Source organism: Nomascus leucogenys, chromosome 24 (genome assembly GCF_006542625.1).
Source record: "Nomascus leucogenys isolate Asia chromosome 24, Asia_NLE_v1, whole genome shotgun sequence".
NCBI classification, from domain to species: Eukaryota; Metazoa; Chordata; class Mammalia; order Primates; family Hylobatidae; genus Nomascus; species Nomascus leucogenys.
The window spans coordinates 12,740,905-12,758,182 of NC_044404.1; the positions used below are offsets into that span (position 1 = coordinate 12,740,905).

Consider the following 17,278-nt stretch of genomic DNA (forward strand, 5'->3'; position numbering starts at 1 on the left):
ACCACGCCTGGCTAATTTTTGTATTTTTTGTAGAGACAGGGTTTCACCATGTTGGCCAGGCTGGTCTCGAACTCCTGACCTCAAGTAATCTGCCCACCTCTGCCTCCAAAAGTGCTGGGATTACAGGCATGAGCCACCGTGCCTGGCCGATGTCAGCCCTTTTGAATCTTTCTTCCTTGTCATTAACCCTGCCTCAGTGGCTCCTATACCAGCCCACCAAAAAAGCACCCCTGCCCGCCTAAGCCGGCCAGCGTGTCCACTCCCTCCCTAGCCACAAGCCTGTGCCCCACGCCTGGGCCCCGCTTCGTCCGAAGCAGCCGCCTTCCAATAGTGAGGAAAACCCTGAACTCCTGTTACTGACAGCTGTCATTCATCCCTTGAACGCTTACTGTGGTTCCCTGGAAACAATTACCTGGCTGGCTTCAGTTAATTCTCACAATTCTTTCCAGTGCTGTCACTCATGTGTCTGTCCACTGCCACCTTGGCTTTCTCCAGTCCTCACTCAGTTCCTTCCTTGGTCCCTGGTTTCTCCAGATACCTGCCCATGGCGTGCCTGGGTCCTGCCTCAGGGAATCCAGCCTGGATAGTTGCCAGAAAGGGTTGTGAGGATTGGATGCCCGTCTTTGTCTTTGTCTTTTCTTTCTTTCTTTCTTTCTTTCTTTCTTTCTTTCTTTCTTTCTTTCTTTCTTTCTTTCTTTCTTTCTTTCCTTCCTTCCTTCCTTCCTTCCTTCCTTCCTTCCTTCCTTCCTTCCTTTTCTTTCTTTCTCTCTCTTTCTTTCTTTTCTTTCGCACTTATCACCCAGGCTGGAGTGCAGTGGCGCAATCTTGGCTCACTACAATCTCTGCCTCCCAGATTCAAGCGATTCTCCTGCCTCAGCCTCCCAAGTAGCTGGGATTACAGACGCCCACCACCATGTCTGGCTAATTTTTTGTATTTTTAGTAGAGATGGGTTTCACCATGTTGGCCAGGCTGGTCTCAAACTCCTGATCTCAGGTGATCCGCCCACCTCGGCCTCCCAAAGTGCTGGAATTACAGGCGTGAGTACCATGTCCGGCCTCCTTCCCTTTCATTTCTTCTCTTTCCTTTCATTTCTTTTCTTCCCTTTTCCTCCCTTCCTCCCTCCCTCCCTTTCTTTCTTCCTTCCTTCCCCTCCGTTCTCTTCCTTCCCTCCCTCTCTCCCCTCTGTCCATACATTTTTGTTGAGAATCTTTTCTGTGCCAGGTAGTTGCAGGCACTGGAGCATACAGCCCCATGTAGACCTGGCCCCTGTAAGCTGACCTGCAGCAGGCCAGACCAGGCCCCATGTGTGCACCCTCCTCTCCTGGCCTTTGTGTCCTCCGTAACTAACACAGGCTCTCTTGTCCCCCTGCCTTGGTACAGGCCCAGTTTGACCTGGCCTTTGTTGTCCGCTACAAGCCTGATGAGCAGCCCTCACTGATGCCACACCATGATGCCTCCACCTTCACCATCAACATCGCCCTGAACCGAGTCGGGGTGGATTACGAGGTGAGCAAGAGCCAGCCGGGGTCAAGGGGCCGGCAGTGGGGATGAGGAGGGCTGGCTGGGGAGAGCCTTCAGGGTGGTTGAGGCAGAGGGGCCCCAGGTAACCAGCGCCAGAGAACGAGAAAAAAAATGATATGGGTCTGTGGGAGGGCTTCCTGGAAGGGTTCACAGTCTAGCAGGAGGAGGGGCCAGGCTCTTAAGCTACTATTTTAAGAGATTTTGGGGCTCGGCATGGTGGTTGATGCCTGTAATCCCAGCAGTTTGGGAGGCCAAGGCAGGCAGATCACTTGGGGCCAGGAGTTTGAGACCAGCCTGGCCAACATGGCGAAACCCCATTTCTACTAAAAATACACAAATTAGCTGGGCGTGGTAGCACACGCCTGTAATCTTAGCTACCCAGAAGGCTGAGGCATGAAAATCTCTTGAACCCAAGAGGTGGAGGTTGCAGTGAGCCGAGATCGTGCCACTGCTCTCCAGCCTGGGCAACAGAGCGAGACTCTGTCTCCAAAAAAACAAAAAGAGGTTTTTTGAACTTAGCCCTGGGCTGGGTGCTGTGAAGAACACCCACAAAAACAGCTATAATTTTTTTTTTTTTTTTTCAAGACAGGGTCTTGCTCTGTCACCCAGGCTGGAGTGTAGTGGCATGATCACAGTTCACTGCAGCCTCAACCTCCTGGGCCCAAGCAATCCTCCCACCTCAGCCTCCCAAGTAGTTGGGACCACAGGCGTGTGCCACCATGCCCAGCTAATTTTTTTTCTTGTTTATAGAGATGGGGTTTCACTATGTTGCCCAGGCTGGAGCTATAATTTTTTGAGAGCCTACAACAAACATATCAGGCATCCCTAATCCAAAGATTCTCAACCAGGAGCAATTGTGGCCTGCAGGGGACATTGGCAGTGCCTAGAGACATAATTGGTTTTTACAACTATGAGGGGCTACTGGCATCTAGTGAGTAGAAGTCAGAGATGCCCGGGACAGCCTTCCACAGCAAAGCGTCTATAGCAGTGAGGTTGGGAAGCTTGATCCTCAGCTCTCAATTGTAACATCTCATTTAATTCTCACTACCCTGTTCTGTTTAACCCTCATTTTACAGAAGGGGAAACTGAAGCTCAGGTTGGTCACAGTTAGTAAAGAGTGGAGGTGATGTCTGCCCAGGGCTGCCCGACAGCAAGGCCAGAGCCCTTGATCACTTACTCTTTGTTTTGTTTGTTTGTTTGTTTTTGTTGTTTTTGAGACAGAGTCTCACTCTGTTGCCCAGGCTGGAGTGCAGTGGCGCAATCTCGGCTCACTGCCTCCTGGGTTCAAGTGATTCTGTCTTTGCCTCCCGAATAGCTGGGATTACAGGCACACGCTGCTACGCCCAGCTGGTTTTTGTATTTTTAGTGGAGATGGGGTCTCACCATGTTGGCCAGGCTGGTCTTGAACTCCTGACCTCAGGCAGTCCACCCACCTCAGCCTCCCAAAGTGTTGGGATTACAGGCGTGAGCCACCACGCCCGGCCACTACTCTTTATTTAGTGTCTTCCTTAGGCAGCGCTTGTGGCTGTCATTCCAGAAGGCATCCCCAGGCAGGCAGTGCTGAGGGCCACTTGGCCATGACATACGGGAGAATAGATGGGCAGGGGGCAGTGGGGAAAGGACACTGATGCTTTCTGTCTCCCAGGGCGGGGGCTGTCGGTTCCTGCGCTACAACTGTTCCGTCCGAGCCCCAAGGAAGGGCTGGACCCTCATGCACCCTGGACGACTCACGCATTACCACGAGGGGCTCCCCACCACCAGGGGCACCCGCTACATCGCAGTCTCCTTCGTCGATCCCTAATTGGCCAGGCCTGACCCTCTTGGACCTTTCTTCTTTGCCGACAACCACTGCCCAGCAGCCTCTGGGACCTCGGGGTCCCAGGGAACCCAGTCCAGCCTCCTGGCTCTTGACTTCCCATTGCTGTTGGAGCCACCAATCAGAGAGATTCAGAGAGATTCCTGTAGGCCAGAGGCGGAACACACCTCCATGGCTGGGGCTCTCCGTGGTACTCTGGACCCAGCCCCTGGAGACACCGTTCACTTTTACTGCTTTGTAGTGACTCGTCCTCTCCAACCTGTCTTCCTGAAAAACCAAGGCCCCCTTCCCCCACCTCTTCCATGGGGTGAGACTTGAGCAGAACAGGGGCTTCCCCAAGTTACCCAGAAACACTGTCTGGGTGAGAAGCCACGGCCAGAGCTTCTCCCAGGCACAGCTGTTGCACCAGGGGCTTCTGCTTCAAGTGTTGGGGTAAAGACACCTGGATCAGACTCCAGGGGCTGCCCGGAGTCTGAGACTTCTGCCTCCATGGCTGGTCATGAGAGCAAACCGTAGGCCCCTGGAGAGAGCGACTCCAGAGAACCTCTTGGGAGACAGAAAAGGCATCTGTGCACAGCTCGATCTTCTACTTGCCTGTGGGGAGGGGAGTGACAGGTCCACACACCGCACTGGGTCACCCTGTCCTGGATGCCTCTGAAGAGAGGGACAGACCGTCAGAAACTGGAGAGTTTCTATTAAAGGTCATTTAAACTACTGAAGGGAAGATGCTCAGGGCAAGTGGGTGTGCGTGTGTCTTGGTGTGAGTGTCTGCAGGGAGAGGTTTTAAGAGCCCTCTTTTTTTTTTTTTTTTTTTTTTTTTTGAGACAGAGTCTTGCTCTGTCTCCCAGGCTGGAGTGCAGTGGCGCGATCTCGGCTCACTGCAAGCTCCGCCTCCCGGGTTCACGCCATTCTCCTGCCTCAGCCTCTCCGAGTAGCTGGGACTACAGGCGCCCGCCACCACGCCTGGCTAATTTTTTTGTATTTTTAGTAGAGACGGGGTTTCACCGTGGTCTCCATCTCCTGACCTCGTGATCCGCCTGCCTCGGCCTCCCAAAGTGCTGGGATTACAAGCATGAGCCACTGCGCCCAGCCTTTTTTTTTTTTTTTTTTTTTGAGACAGAGTCTCACTCTGTCTTCCAGGCTAGAGTGCAATGATGCGATCCCGGCTTACTGCAACCCCCGCCTCCTGGGTTCAAGTAATTCTCCTGCCTCAGCCTCCCGAGTAGCTAGGGTTACAGGCACCCATCACCATGCCTGGCTAATTTTTGTTTTTTTAGTAGAGACAGGGTTTCACCAGGTTGGTCTGGCTGGTCCTGAACTCCTGACCTCAGGTGATCCACCCGCCTCGGCCTCCCAAAGTGCTGGAATTACAGGCATGAGCCACCGTGCCCGGCCAAGAGCCCTCTTTTTAGAGCCTTTAAGAAAGGTCATGCTAGCTTCTCAGCCTCCCGAGTAGCTGGGATTATAGGTATCCATGCCTGACACATTTTTATATTTTTTGTAGAAACAGGGTTTCATTTCACCATGTTGGCCAGGCTGGTCTCAAACTCCTGACCTCAGGTGATCCATCTGCCTCGGCCTCCCAAAGTACTGAGATTACAGGTGTGAGCCACCATACCAGGCCTGAAAGTCTTTTAAAAAATATTTTTGAGGCCAGGCACAGTGGCTCACGCCTGTAATCCTAGCACTTAGGCTGAGGCAGGCGGATTACCTGAGGTCAGGAGTTTGAGATCAGCCTGGCCAACATGGCGAAACCCTGTCTCTACTAATAATATAAAAAAATTAGCCGGTTGTGTTGGCACGTGCCTGTAATCCCAGCTACTCGGGAGGCTGAGGCAGGAGAATCGCTTGAACCCAGGTGGTGGAGGTTGCAATGAGCCAAGATTGGGCTACTGCACTCCAGTCTGGGCAACAGAGCAAGACTCCGTCTCAATTAAAAAAAAAAACAAAAAAACGCCGGGCGCGGTGGCTCACGCTTGTAATCCCAGCACTTTGGGAGGCCGAGGCGGGCGGATCACGAGGTCAGGAGATGGAGACCACGGTGAAACCCCATCTCTACTAAAAATACAAAAAATTAGCCGGGCGTGGTGGCGGGCGCCTGTAGTCCCAGCTACTCGGAGAGGCTGTGGCAGGAGAATGGCGTGAACCCAGGAGGCGGAGCTTGCAGTGAGCCGAGATTGCGCCACTGCACTCCAGCCTGGGCAATAGAGCGAGACTCCATCTCAAAAAAAAAAAAAAAGATTTTTGAGTCTTTTCATTTTCAAAATTGACTCATCGTAAATTCAAACAGCATAAATCTTAATCTTTCTCTCATCCTTTCCCCCCAGCTGCTCAGTTCTTCTTTCTGAAAGCCACCATGTCTAATCTGTTTTTTGAATGTTCTTGAACTGGTTTGTGCCGACACAATCCTGTGTGTGTGTTTGTGTATGTTAGGGTTATTTTTGTTTTTGTTTTTGAGATGGAGTCTCACTCTGTCGCCCAGGCTGGAGTGCAATGGCATGATCTTGGCTCACTGCAACCTCTGCCTCCCAGGTTCAAGCAATTCTCCTGCGTCAGCCTCATGACTAGCTGGGATTACCGGCACCTGCCACCACGCCCAGCTAGTTTTTGTATTTTTAGTAGAGACGGGGTTTCACCATGTAGGCCAGGGTGGTCTCAATCTCCTGACCTCAGATGATCCACCTGCCTCGGCCTCCCAAAGTGCTGGGATTACAGGTGTGAGCCACTGTGCCCGGCATAGGGTTGTTTTTAACTGTTAACTTTTTTCTGATTACAAACGCATCTTCACCATGAAAAAGTCAAAGAAAATAGGTAACATGGGGGTCCAGATGCTGTGGCTCACATCTGTAATCCCAGTACTTTGGGAGGCTCAGGCGGATGGATCACTTGTGGTTAAGAGTTCGAGACCAGCCTGGCCAACATGGCAAAACCCCCATCTCTACAAAAAATGCAAAAATTAGCCAGGTGTGGTGGCAGGTGCCTGTAATCCCAGCTACTTGGGAGGCTGAGCTGGGAAAATCACTTGAACCTGGGAGGTGGAGGGTGCAGTGAGCCAAGATTGCACCACTACACTCCAGCCTGGGCGACAGAGCAAGAACCTGTCACCAAAAAAAAAAAAAAAAAAAAAAGGTAATATGGACCACCGGGTGCAGTGTAATCCCAGCGCTTTGGGAGGCTGAGGTGGGAGGATCACTTGAGGCCAGGAATTCTCAACCAGCATCACCAACATGGCAAAACCCCGTCTCTACTAAAAATACAAAAATAAGGTGGGCTTTATGGCACATGCCTGTAATCCCAACTACTCAGGAGGCTGCGGCACGAGAATCGCTTGAACTTGGGACGCAGAGGTTGTAGTGAGCTGAGATCACGCCACTGCACTCCAGCCTGGGTGAGAGAGCAAGACTCTTGTCTAAAAAAAAAAAAAAAACAAGGTAAGGTAAGAAAGAAAGGTCTCCTGGAGTTGTACATCAATGTACTCTGCACCCATTCCCAATAACACTCAGCCCTGCTAGAGTTTTGTCATCCCGAGGGTTGAAACGAGGATCCAGCCATCTCAATGAGGAACACATGTTACATATCTCCAAACTGTGCGATTTCCTCTACTTGCTGGGCAAGTTTGCAGATGTGTTTCAGAGATAAAGCCCAGCTGCTGGGCAGAGTACAAGACTACATGCCTGGGAATGGATTCAGAGGCTCCTACAGCAGTCCAGGCAAGTGACAAGGAACCTAGACCAATGCTTGCAGGGAAGTTTAGGGAAAAGAAGGGAGCGGGCAGGGGAGATGTTTAGGAGAGAGAACATCCAGGCTTCCACCTGACTTGGGCAAGATTCTGCTAAAGAAGGACAAGGAAGGCTGGGCGTGGTGGCTCACACCTGTAATACCAGCACTTTGGGAGGCTGAGGCGGGTGGATCACCTGAGGTCAGGAGTTTGAGACCAGCCTGGCCAACATGGTGAAACCTCATCTCTACTAAAAATACAAAAATTAGCCAGGCATGGTGGTGCACGCCTGTAATCCCAGCTAGTGGGGAGACTGAGGTGGGAGAAATGCCTGAGGCGGAGGTTGCGGTGAGCCAAGATGGTGCCACTGCGCTCCAGTCTGGGCAACAGAGCGAGAGCGAGACTCCGTCTCAAAAAAAAGGAAAAAGGAAATGGAATTTATAGTTCCTGCTCTCAGAGAATGGAAGTGGAATTTACAGTTCCTCCCCTTAGGGAGTCCAGAGATTGTGGAGGAGGAAACAATCCGACCCAGTACAAGGCAGCTATCGACTGAGGCCCCAAGGCACGCCACATCCCAGAGAGGGCCCTGTCTACACCCTGAGGCCGAGTCGGCGTGTGGCCCCACAGTCCACGGTCAGACCCGCGGGGGACTAGGCTACTCAGAGGGCAGTGTGGGCAGGAGAGCTCCCTTTGGCCATCCTCACAGGAGACTGATAAACCAGTCAGTTCGATATCAGAGTACTGATTTGCCTCTTGAGGTTATTTGTGGCAATAAATTGAGGTGGTTCTACCATGGTTATAGAGCATCACCATCCCATAGAATTACAATTTGAGCCACAAATACAAGCTACTTATGTAATTTTAAATTTTCTAGTAGCCACATTTTTAAAAGTAAAAAGAAACAGGTGCAATTAATCTTAGTAATGTATTTAACCCAAATGATCCAAAATATTATCACTTCAATATGTAATCAGCATATAAATATTAATGACCTAATAGCACTGCACTGTGCAGGTACCTGCAACCCAGCATTTTGGGAAGCCGAGGCAGGAGAAGATTGCTTGACTCCAGGAGTCCAGGAGTTCAGGAGACTAGCCTGGGTAACAAAGTGAAATGCTTCCCCATGTCTACAAAAAATAAATATTAGGCATGGCTGCAGCATCTGTTGTCAGCTACTTGGGAGGCTGAGTGAGGTGGGAGGATTACTTGAGCCCAGGAGTTCGAGGCTGCAGTGAGCCGTGATTGCACTACTGCACTCCAGCCTGAGTGACAGAGTGAGACTCTGGCTCAAAATAGATTTTTTTTTCTTTTTTGAGACGGAGTCTCTGTTGCGCTGGCTGTAGTGCAGTGGCAAGATCTCGGCTCACTGGAACCTCCGCCCCCCGTGTTCAAGCGATTCTCCTGCGTATTCCTCCGGAGTGCACCATCACACCTGGCTAATTTTTGTATTTTTAGTACAGACGCGGTTTCACCATGTTGGCCAGGCTGGTCTTGAACTCCCGACCTCAAGCGATCCACCCGCCTCGCCCTCCCCAAATGCTGGAATTACAGGCGTGAGCCACCGCGCCCGGTCGATATTTTTTTTTCCTGAAAATTGAGATAGTTTAACAGTCTTTTTTGTCCTAAGTCTCATAGCGCATCTGCGTTTGCACTGGCTCAGGACTCGAGAGCCACACGTGGCTAGTGGCTACTGTTCTGGCGCGCTCAGGCTTGGAGCCTTCCCTGCGGAGGCCAAGTCCTGCAAGGGACCTGTTTGCTGCGGTTTCCTAGTGTCTGGCTCATCACTGGGGCCCGGTGATCTGGGTAACCATGTGAGCTTAGGTAACCTCCCCTCTCCGTCTCTTGGGACTGCTGTGGACATTAAACACAGCGGTGGATGTTAGAGATGCAGTTCAGTCACTGGCATTGATTCGCCGTTGTTGCTGCTGTTCTTTCCTCAAAGGCGACTGAAGGGCAGCAGGCCCATGCTCGCTTCTGTCTGCCTGATGAGTCACTTCACCCTAGGCCTGGCCCTCTAGAGAGCACTCCTCTAAGATTACAGAATGCAAATCTGGATTCCAGAGCTGGCAGAGGCCCCAGGGTCAGGCTCTAGGACAACCGGCGAAAGAGCGGGAACCTCTACTCCACGCCCTTGTTTTTTCGCCCCTTGACAGCTTGAGGTTCCACCCCACTCTGCCCCACCCCCCAGCTCTGGCCGACGCCCGCCGGAACTACAGCCCCCATGGTGCAGCGGGATTCCGAGCCTCTGCGTCGTCGGCTTGGGACGCGCCGGCGGAGGAGTGGCGCGCTGAGGCGCTGCTCGAAGCGCCGAGTCGCGGGGCCGCAGAGGCGTAAGGAGTAGGCGGGGCGAGCTGGGCTCAGGGTCCACCAGCTCACCCGGGTCGAGGGGCAATCTGAGGCGACTGGTGACGCGCTTGTCCACTTCCCTCCTCCCGCCTCCCCCGGGGTGGCGCTCGCTGGTGACGTAGTGAGTGTGATGGCCGCCGCGAGGCCGGGAAGGTGAAGGTGAGAGGGCGAGCAAGCCGGGGTGGCGGGGACTGGCCCGGCCCGGCCCGGCGAGTCTTGAGCAGCTCGGCGTGGGCCGTTGGGATTCTGGGGCCACGGGGGTCTGGGATGCAGTCAAGCGGGGGTCCCCACTCCCCGGCCTCGCCGCCGGGCCCTCTCCGGCCCTGAGAGGGGGGGGCCGGCCGCTGGACCTGGGACTGGTAGGTGGAGTCCCCTGTAGCTTCTCATCGCCCCCGCCTTTCCACCCTTCACGGCCACGTTCTACCCCTGCCCCTTCTCTGTTTTTCATCCAGTCTTCATTTTGCCAGCATTTACTCAGCACCTGATAGGTGTCCACGTTCACCGCGGGAGCGCCCTGCCATCCCCACTTTGGGCAGTTACTGCCCTCTCGTTCAACCCTGTTTACTTGTATGACTTCTCACCGGACTGTAAGGCCCTGGAGGGCAGGACTGTTTCTTATACATTCCTAACCTGGCGCCTGACACACACACAGAAGGCACACAGAAAATGTTGAATAAATAGCTGTTAAGACACACGAAGGCAGAACTGCCCGTTACCCCCTCTCGTAATCCTTCATTGCCCTCTTTCTTTAAATTCTTAATCATTTCTCTCTCTTCTACCCAGAAAAGGGCTCTGGTTATCCGCCTCTGGTGTCCCAAGGTTTGGGGCTTGGGGGAGGAAGGCAGCTCAATGTAGTTAAAAAAGGAAGGAGGCCGGTCGCAGTGGATCACACCTGTAATCCCAGCACTTTGGGAGGCCGAGGCGGGCAGATCACCTGAGGTCAGGAGTTCGAGACCAGCCTGACCAACATGGTGAAACCCCATCTGTGCTAAAAACAAAAATTAGCCGGGCTTGCTGGCACACGCCTGTAATCCCAGCTACTCAGGAGGCTGAGGCAGGAGAATCGCTTGAACCCTGGAGGCGGAGGTTGAGCCGAGATCGCGCTGCTGCACTCCAGGAGCTTTGGAGACAAAGGGAGCTAGTATTTAAGATCCCAGCTTAGACAATTGACTAACAGTCTATAAATCTTCAAGTATTCCAGCCCTCTGCCCGTAGAATAGAGAATTAAGTGAGTACTTTACAGTAGCTGAACACATTGGCTTTCAGTCAGTTCTTCTGTTCCTCAATAGCTGTTCCACAGTCCTCAAGCCCAGCTTTGTTCCTAGTTTTGCTCTGTCCTCTTCTCCCCTCTCTGGATGTACCTTTCCCAGGGCTCCTGCAGGGACCTCCATGGTGCCTCAAACCCGCACATGGCGGAACACGTGTTTGTGCACAGCCAGGGTTGGTCCCACACCTCTGCGTTTTTTTCCCCAGGGCACTTCCTCACATGCCAGCGCAACTCCCCAGTACCTCAATGAGTAAGCTTCCCTCAGGGATGAGTTTGTTTGGCTTGAAACCTGATTAGACATGTTTTGTACACCAGTGTTTTTTTTTGTTTTTTGTTGTTTGTTTTTTGGACACCTGATCCATCTCCCTTCTCTTTTCTAGTAAGTCAGGACTGGTGGAGCTAACACAGTCAATCAATAGCCAACCTCAACCTGAGACAGGACAGAGGACTCAGAATCTTTTTGTCTTTTGGACTCCAGCCATGTCCATGATGCCTACCCTGTGAAGATCTCTCACCATCCAAAAAAGTAAGTAGTAGCTGTGACTTCTGGCACCCTGGATTTGAGTTGAGTGGACAGGGGTGTGCTCTCCTGGACCTCTGGTGGCAAGTCTCTTGGATGGCATCCTCTTTGTATAGAGCCACAGCTTTCTAACTTGTGTTGAAAAACTGCTGTATCTCTTTACTTCTGTGAAGGATTCCGCTGGTTGCTTAGAGAGCCTGTTTAAAAGTTGACAGTTCAGGAAGTGGCTGGGATCTCTTGGGCTCCCTAAAGAATTAGTCTCTATCTCCCTTGTTTGGTCTTCTCTGCTGTGCTGGCTTTTTCCCATCTCGGCCCAGCACAGGTTGGCTCCTTGTCACTGCTCTTCTAAGATTCTGCTCTGTCCCCTTTACCCTGTATACTCTTTTTGTTTCGATTTCTCAGCTTCTCCTCTTTTCCAGTTGTGCCAGCAGACGATCCGTGGATCCATTTTATTTTCCCTGCTAGGAGTTGCTGTACATAACACTGGGTAAGGAGGTGGTGTGGATTCAGGGACTGTGCTTGGGATCCAAACACACCTTGCAGTGAATTTTGCTACTGCTCTCTCTACACCCAAGATACCTAATACTCCTCAACTAATAGCCTAGGTTGAGGCAACGCTTTTGACCCCTTGGAGGGGTAATAGCAGTTTCCATTTAGAACTGGGTTCATTTCTGGTCTTAGGTTAATATTTATTAATACTGTGCCCCTGGCACTTTTTGGGGGTAGGGGTGGGAGAGTACCAGAAAGAATGGGTCTTTCCCTAAAGCGTGATCCTTGGGATTTTAAAAGCTATTATACAGAAGGGTTTTTTCATTGAATATATTTGTGAAATGCTGAATTCAACACAGTTAAACTAGTGTCTTTAGAACAAGCCTTCCTTCCCAAACTCTTTGCTGTGCTCACGTGCTCCACTGAGGGGAATGGTAGCATATGGTGTTTTTTTTTTTTTTTTTTTTTTTTTTTTTGAGACAGAGTCTTGCTCTGTCGCCCAGGCTGGAGTGCAGTGGCGTGATCTTGGCTCACTGCAAGCTCCGCCTCCCGGGTTCATGCCATCCTCCTGCCTCAGCCTCCCGAGTAGCTGGGACTACAGGCGCATGCTGCCACGCCTGGCTAATTTTTTGTAGTTTTAGTAGAGATGGGGTTTCACCGTGTTAGCCAGGATGGTCTCGATCTCCTGACCTCGTAATCCGCCTGCCTCGGCCTCCCAAAGTGCTGGGATTACAGGCATGAGCCACCGCGCCTGGCCTAGCATATGGTGTTTTACAAACTGATTCTACTATTGAACCTTCTTTACATGGGATATTGGGTGCAAGTCGAGTTCTGTGGACCACGCTTTGGGAAGTGCTGCCAGAAACTATCCAAAACAGTAATCTCCAGAGCACTTACGAGGCAGTCACAGCTTGAAGTGTGACGCTTAATGTGTCACTGATGTTGGAGCTGGGCTCTCAGGCTATGCTTGCGGGATGGTCCCCATGTGCCTGTGGCGAGGTCTGTGGTGAAGCAGAGATTATCAAGGCTTTCCAGAGGAGCAGCAGGAACCCAGCTGCCCGGCATTACCCTGGAGGAGTAGGGAGTCAGCAGTCAAAGCCTTAAGATAATTGGGGAACACAGGATGTGACAAAAACCAGAAGTCCGTGATGTTGTTTGTTCTCTATGAGGCATCAGAGGAGGCTTCATGGAGCGGGTGACACTTGAGTTGGGTCTAGAGGGACAGTAGGAGTATGCCAAATGGGTGGAAAAGGAAGGAGGATTCCAGGCAGAAAGCAGCTCATGCAACACAAATGTGGAATCTCAGCTTGCAAGTTAGCAGAGCCAGATAAATCAGGCAGAGTTTGGAGGGGTTGACAGTAGGTTTTATGCCAGGGGTTTGGAGGCAGCTGCAGGCTGGGTATTGGTGAGAGCAGGGAAGCTCCTGGACCGACTGAGCTCCCAGCAGACCTTGTAAACTGGAGCTCCCAAGCTTCTACTGGTGTACACGCTATTGAGTCTTGCAGTTAGTGAGCACTAATGCATTTGGTTTTATATCTCCTGGGCTTGCAAACATTGACCAGAACTTAAAAGCACCTGCTTCTGATGGCGGGGGAGCTTGCTTCCTGCAGCAAGTCACTTCTGGAGTGGGGTATCGCTGATCCTTCCCCAGCTGACCTGTTTATTTGATCTCCGTGGTAGCGGGTAAGAGAGTGGTGTGTGTGGGGTGAGTTGGCAGAGTTGCCTCTGCCCTCCCTGAAGGCTGGATGTTCATGGAGAGAGTCTTGTGATCTTGCTGGTAGAGTTTGTTGTTATTGCTTTATAACATGTAAAGCTACCTTTAGCTCTTACTGTATGTGAAGCATGTTGCTTGCATCATCAACTTTAGTCTTATCACAGTTTAGATGGTATTGTGGTATTAGGATATTGGTTTTCATCCACGGATCCAGTCTCATAACTCCTATCCATAGCCCTTGTTACGGTTTTTTGTTATAACGTTAGGTATGTTAGGCCTCAGGGGCAGGCCTCTGACCTTCTCCTACTCTCCTTCCACCCTAATCTTTCCCCACCTTTCTGATTGTGGGCCTTAAAACCCTCCCCTGAGAGGGTTGGACCCTGTATCCTGGGGGAAGGAATGCTGATGTCATGAAGCTTCCATAAAAATGCAAGAGGACAGAGTTCAGGGAGCTTGCAGATAGCTGAACACGTGGAAATTCCTGGAGAGAGGCGTGCTCAGGGAGGGCACAGAAACTACATGCCTCTTCCCCCATACCTTGCCCTAAGCATCTCCTTATCTGTATCCTTTGCGATATCCCTCATAATAACCTGGTAAACGTAAGTAAGTGTTTCCCTGGGCTAGGTAAGCTGCTCCATCAAATTAATCGAACTCAAAGAGGGGGTCATGGGAACCCCAGCCTGAAGCCAGTCGGTGAGAAGTTCTGGAGGCCCAGACTGGCGACTGGTATGTTTGAGGGGTGGTGGTGGAGAGGCAGGGCAGTCCTGGGGACTGAGCCCTCAACCTGTGGGATCTGACACTCTCCGGGTAGACAGCGTGGGAACTGAATGAGAGGACACCCAGCTGGTGTCTGCTGCTTGGTGTGTGGGGAAGAAACCCCTTCACATTTGGTCACAGAAGTCTCTTGTGTTGATGATTATGGTGTGAGAGTAGAGAAAAAAGACAATTTGAAACAGTTTTTCTCTCCAATAGGTGTCTTGTTTGTTGTGCACATGAAGAAAGCAAGGTTCTGTGATGAAATAACTTGCTTAAGTTTAAGCAGCCCAGAAATATAGTCACAATTTGAACCCAGCTCTGCCTGATTACAAAACCTGTCATAGGTAGTGCTATATCATGCCCCATCGCTGATCCCTTCTCTTTTTTTTTTTTTAAGAGAGAGACTCTCGCTCTGTCGCCCAGGCTGGAGTACAGTGGCAAGATCTTGGTTCACTGCAACTTCCATCTCCCAGGTTCAAGTGATTCTCCTGCCTTGGCCTCTGGAGTAGCTGGGACTACAGGCATGCATCACCACACCCAGCTAATTTTTTGTATTTTTAGTAGAGATGGGGTTTCACCATGTTGGCCAGACTGGTCTTGAACTCCTGACAAAGTGCTGGGATTACAGGCATGAGCCACCGTGCCTGGCTCCTGATCCCTTTTCTTTTCTTTTTGGGTGGCTTTCCTCTTGTGCCTGCCACATCCCCTCTTTCTCGAACAGTCTGATCTGCCAGGCCATGGCAAGCCTGATTGCCTGATTTCAGCATACTCTCTGCTGCTTTGGAAGAGTGAGAGTAGCATTTTCTTTGCAGTTTCCTTTCTCAGAGCTGTACTGTCTTTAAGCCCTGGACATACGGCTTTCATGCTGAGAAAACATCTCTCATAGCTGTGGCATCATGCTGAGGAGGAATGTAGAAACAGAAATGGGGTCACTTCCTTCCCTTGTCTCCAGAGGAATCATTAACATTGCACAAGAACTTGTTGGTTTGGGCACACGTGGGTCCCTATCCTGCTTTGGGTCGGTCTATCTTCTGCCCACTCTTTGGGATGGTTAGTCCCTAAAAGTCTGTTTTGGCATTTGGTCTTCATGTACCTCTTCCAGGTGTTCTTTCTGCTTTTCAGGACCTTGTGCAACATACTTTGCCCCATTTGGAAGTTTCTCATGTGTGCTTGCTTGGGAGCAACATCTCATTTCCCGTCTAGAGAGAGTGAGCTTACTGCTGGGTGGAGAACTGAGGGCCCTAAGATTAGGGTGGCTGGGGAGGCTGTGACAGACCCAGGCACAGTCAGACATGCCCCTTCATCCAGGAGGGCCTTTGCTCTTTGACTTCCTAGGATCGGTGGGCTCTGCTCAAGAAGTAGCTTTCGCCATGGTGGGAACTCTGAGGGACCTGGCAGGGGTCCACTTTTGGGGTCGGAATTCCCAGTCTTACCCTGGGCACTACCTTCTGGTGTGTCTGTGTCTTTTTGACCTTTTTTTTTTTTTTGAGATACAGTCTTGCTCTATCGCTCAGGCTGGAGTGCAATGGCGTGATCTTAGCTCACTGCAACTTCTACCTCCCAGGTTCAAGCAATTCTCATGCCTCAACCTCCCGAGTAGCTGGGATTACAGGTGCCTGCCACCATGCCTCGCTAAATTTTTGTATTTTTAGTAGAGAAGGGGTTTCACCATGTTGGCCAGGCTGGTCTCAAGTGATCCACCCGCCTGGGCCTCCCGAAGTGCAGGGATTATAGGTGTGAGCCACCATGCCCAGCCTCTTTTGACCTTTGACCAAAGATCTCTAGGACTTTGGAGTCAAGTTTCATGACCTCTAAAATGTTATTGTTATATGCAAAGATAAGCTACAAAGATGTGTGGGATTGAGTGAGAGCAAGAGAGACAGTCACACAAAAATAGACTGTGATAATATGGCCGGGCACGGTGGCTCATGCCTGTAATCCCAGGACTTTGGGAGGCCGAGGTAGGCGGGTCACCTGAGGTCAGGAGTTCAAGACCAGCCTGGCCAACATGTCGAAGCCCTGTCTCTACAAAAAATACAAAAATTAGCTGGGTGTGGTGGCACATGCCCATAATCCCAGCAACTCAGGAGGCTGAGTGAGGCAGGAGAATCGCTTGAACCGGGGAGGCGGAGGTTGTAGTGAGCTGAGATTGCACCACTGCACTCCAGCCTGGGTGACAAAAGTGAGACTCTGTCTCAAAAAAAAAAAAAAAAGACTTAAACAAAATGTTGGGCCGGGTGCGGTCGCTCATGCCTGTAATTCCAGCAGTTTCAGAGGACGAGGTGGGTGGATCATTTGAGGTCAGGAGTTCAAGACCAGCCTGGGCAACATGGTGAAACCCCACCTCTACTGAAAATACAAAAATTAGCCGGGCATGGTGGTGAGTGCCTGTAGTCCCAGCTACTCGGGAGGCTGAGGCAGGAGAATAGCTTGGAACTCGGGAGGTGGAGGTTGCAGTGAGCCGAGATCATGCCACGGCACTCCAGCCTGAGCGATAGAGCAAGACTGTGTCTCAAAAAAAAGAAAAAAAAATGTCGGCTGGGCATGGTGGCTCACGCCTTTAATCCCAGCATTTTGGGAAACCAAAGTGAGAGGATCATTGGAGCCCAAGAGTTTGGGAGCAGCCTGGGCAACATAAGAAGACCCTGTCTCTACAAAAAATTTTAAAAAAATTAGTGGGGCATGGTGGTACACGCCTGTGGTCTCACGTACTCAGGAGGCTGAGGTGGGAGGATTGCTTGGGCCCAAGAGGTTGAGGCTGCAGTGAGCTGTGATTGTGCCACTGCACTCCAGCCCAGGTAACAGCGAGATCTTGTCTCAAAATAATAAATAAGTAAATAGAATGTTAACATTGCTTATCACAAAATGATGGGGTTATGGGTTTTTTTCCCCTTCAGTTTCCAAATTTTCTGTAGCACACCTATGCTACACTAAAATAGACCAATAGTTTTGTGCGTGTGTGTGTGTGTGTGTGTGTGTGTGTTTTTCTTTGTTGAGACTGGCTCTTGCTCTGTCACCCAGGCTGGAGTACAGTGGTGCGATCTCGGCTCACTGCATCCTCCGCCTCCCAGGTTCAAGCAATTCTCTGCCTCAGCCTCCCAAGTAGCTGGGATTATAGGCGGCCGCCACC

The 17,278-nt window shown here is 51.2% G+C and overlaps 2 protein-coding genes across 8 annotated transcripts in view; both read left to right on the forward strand.

The window, feature by feature from the left end:
• Positions 1-4,057, forward strand: part of PLOD1 (procollagen-lysine,2-oxoglutarate 5-dioxygenase 1) — a 40,504-nt gene extending 36,447 nt beyond the window's left edge. The window contains exons 18-19 of the mRNA XM_030805099.1: positions 1,382-1,507; positions 3,168-4,057. Of these exons, the coding sequence (XP_030660959.1) occupies positions 1,382-1,507; positions 3,168-3,323 (282 nt within the window). The 3' untranslated portion in view covers positions 3,324-4,057. The remainder of the gene's footprint in view (positions 1-1,381; positions 1,508-3,167) is intronic.
• A 5,221-nt stretch (positions 4,058-9,278) lies between these two features.
• Positions 9,279-17,278, forward strand: part of MFN2 (mitofusin 2) — a 33,765-nt gene continuing 25,765 nt past the window's right edge. Inside the window, exons 1-3 of one of the 7 annotated variants that reach the window (XM_030805947.1) lie at positions 9,279-9,561; positions 11,050-11,195; positions 11,609-11,676. The gene's annotated coding sequence lies outside the window, so the exon portion shown is untranslated. The other 6 variants (XM_030805948.1, XM_030805943.1, XM_030805944.1 and 3 more) reach the window with 6 other exon arrangements.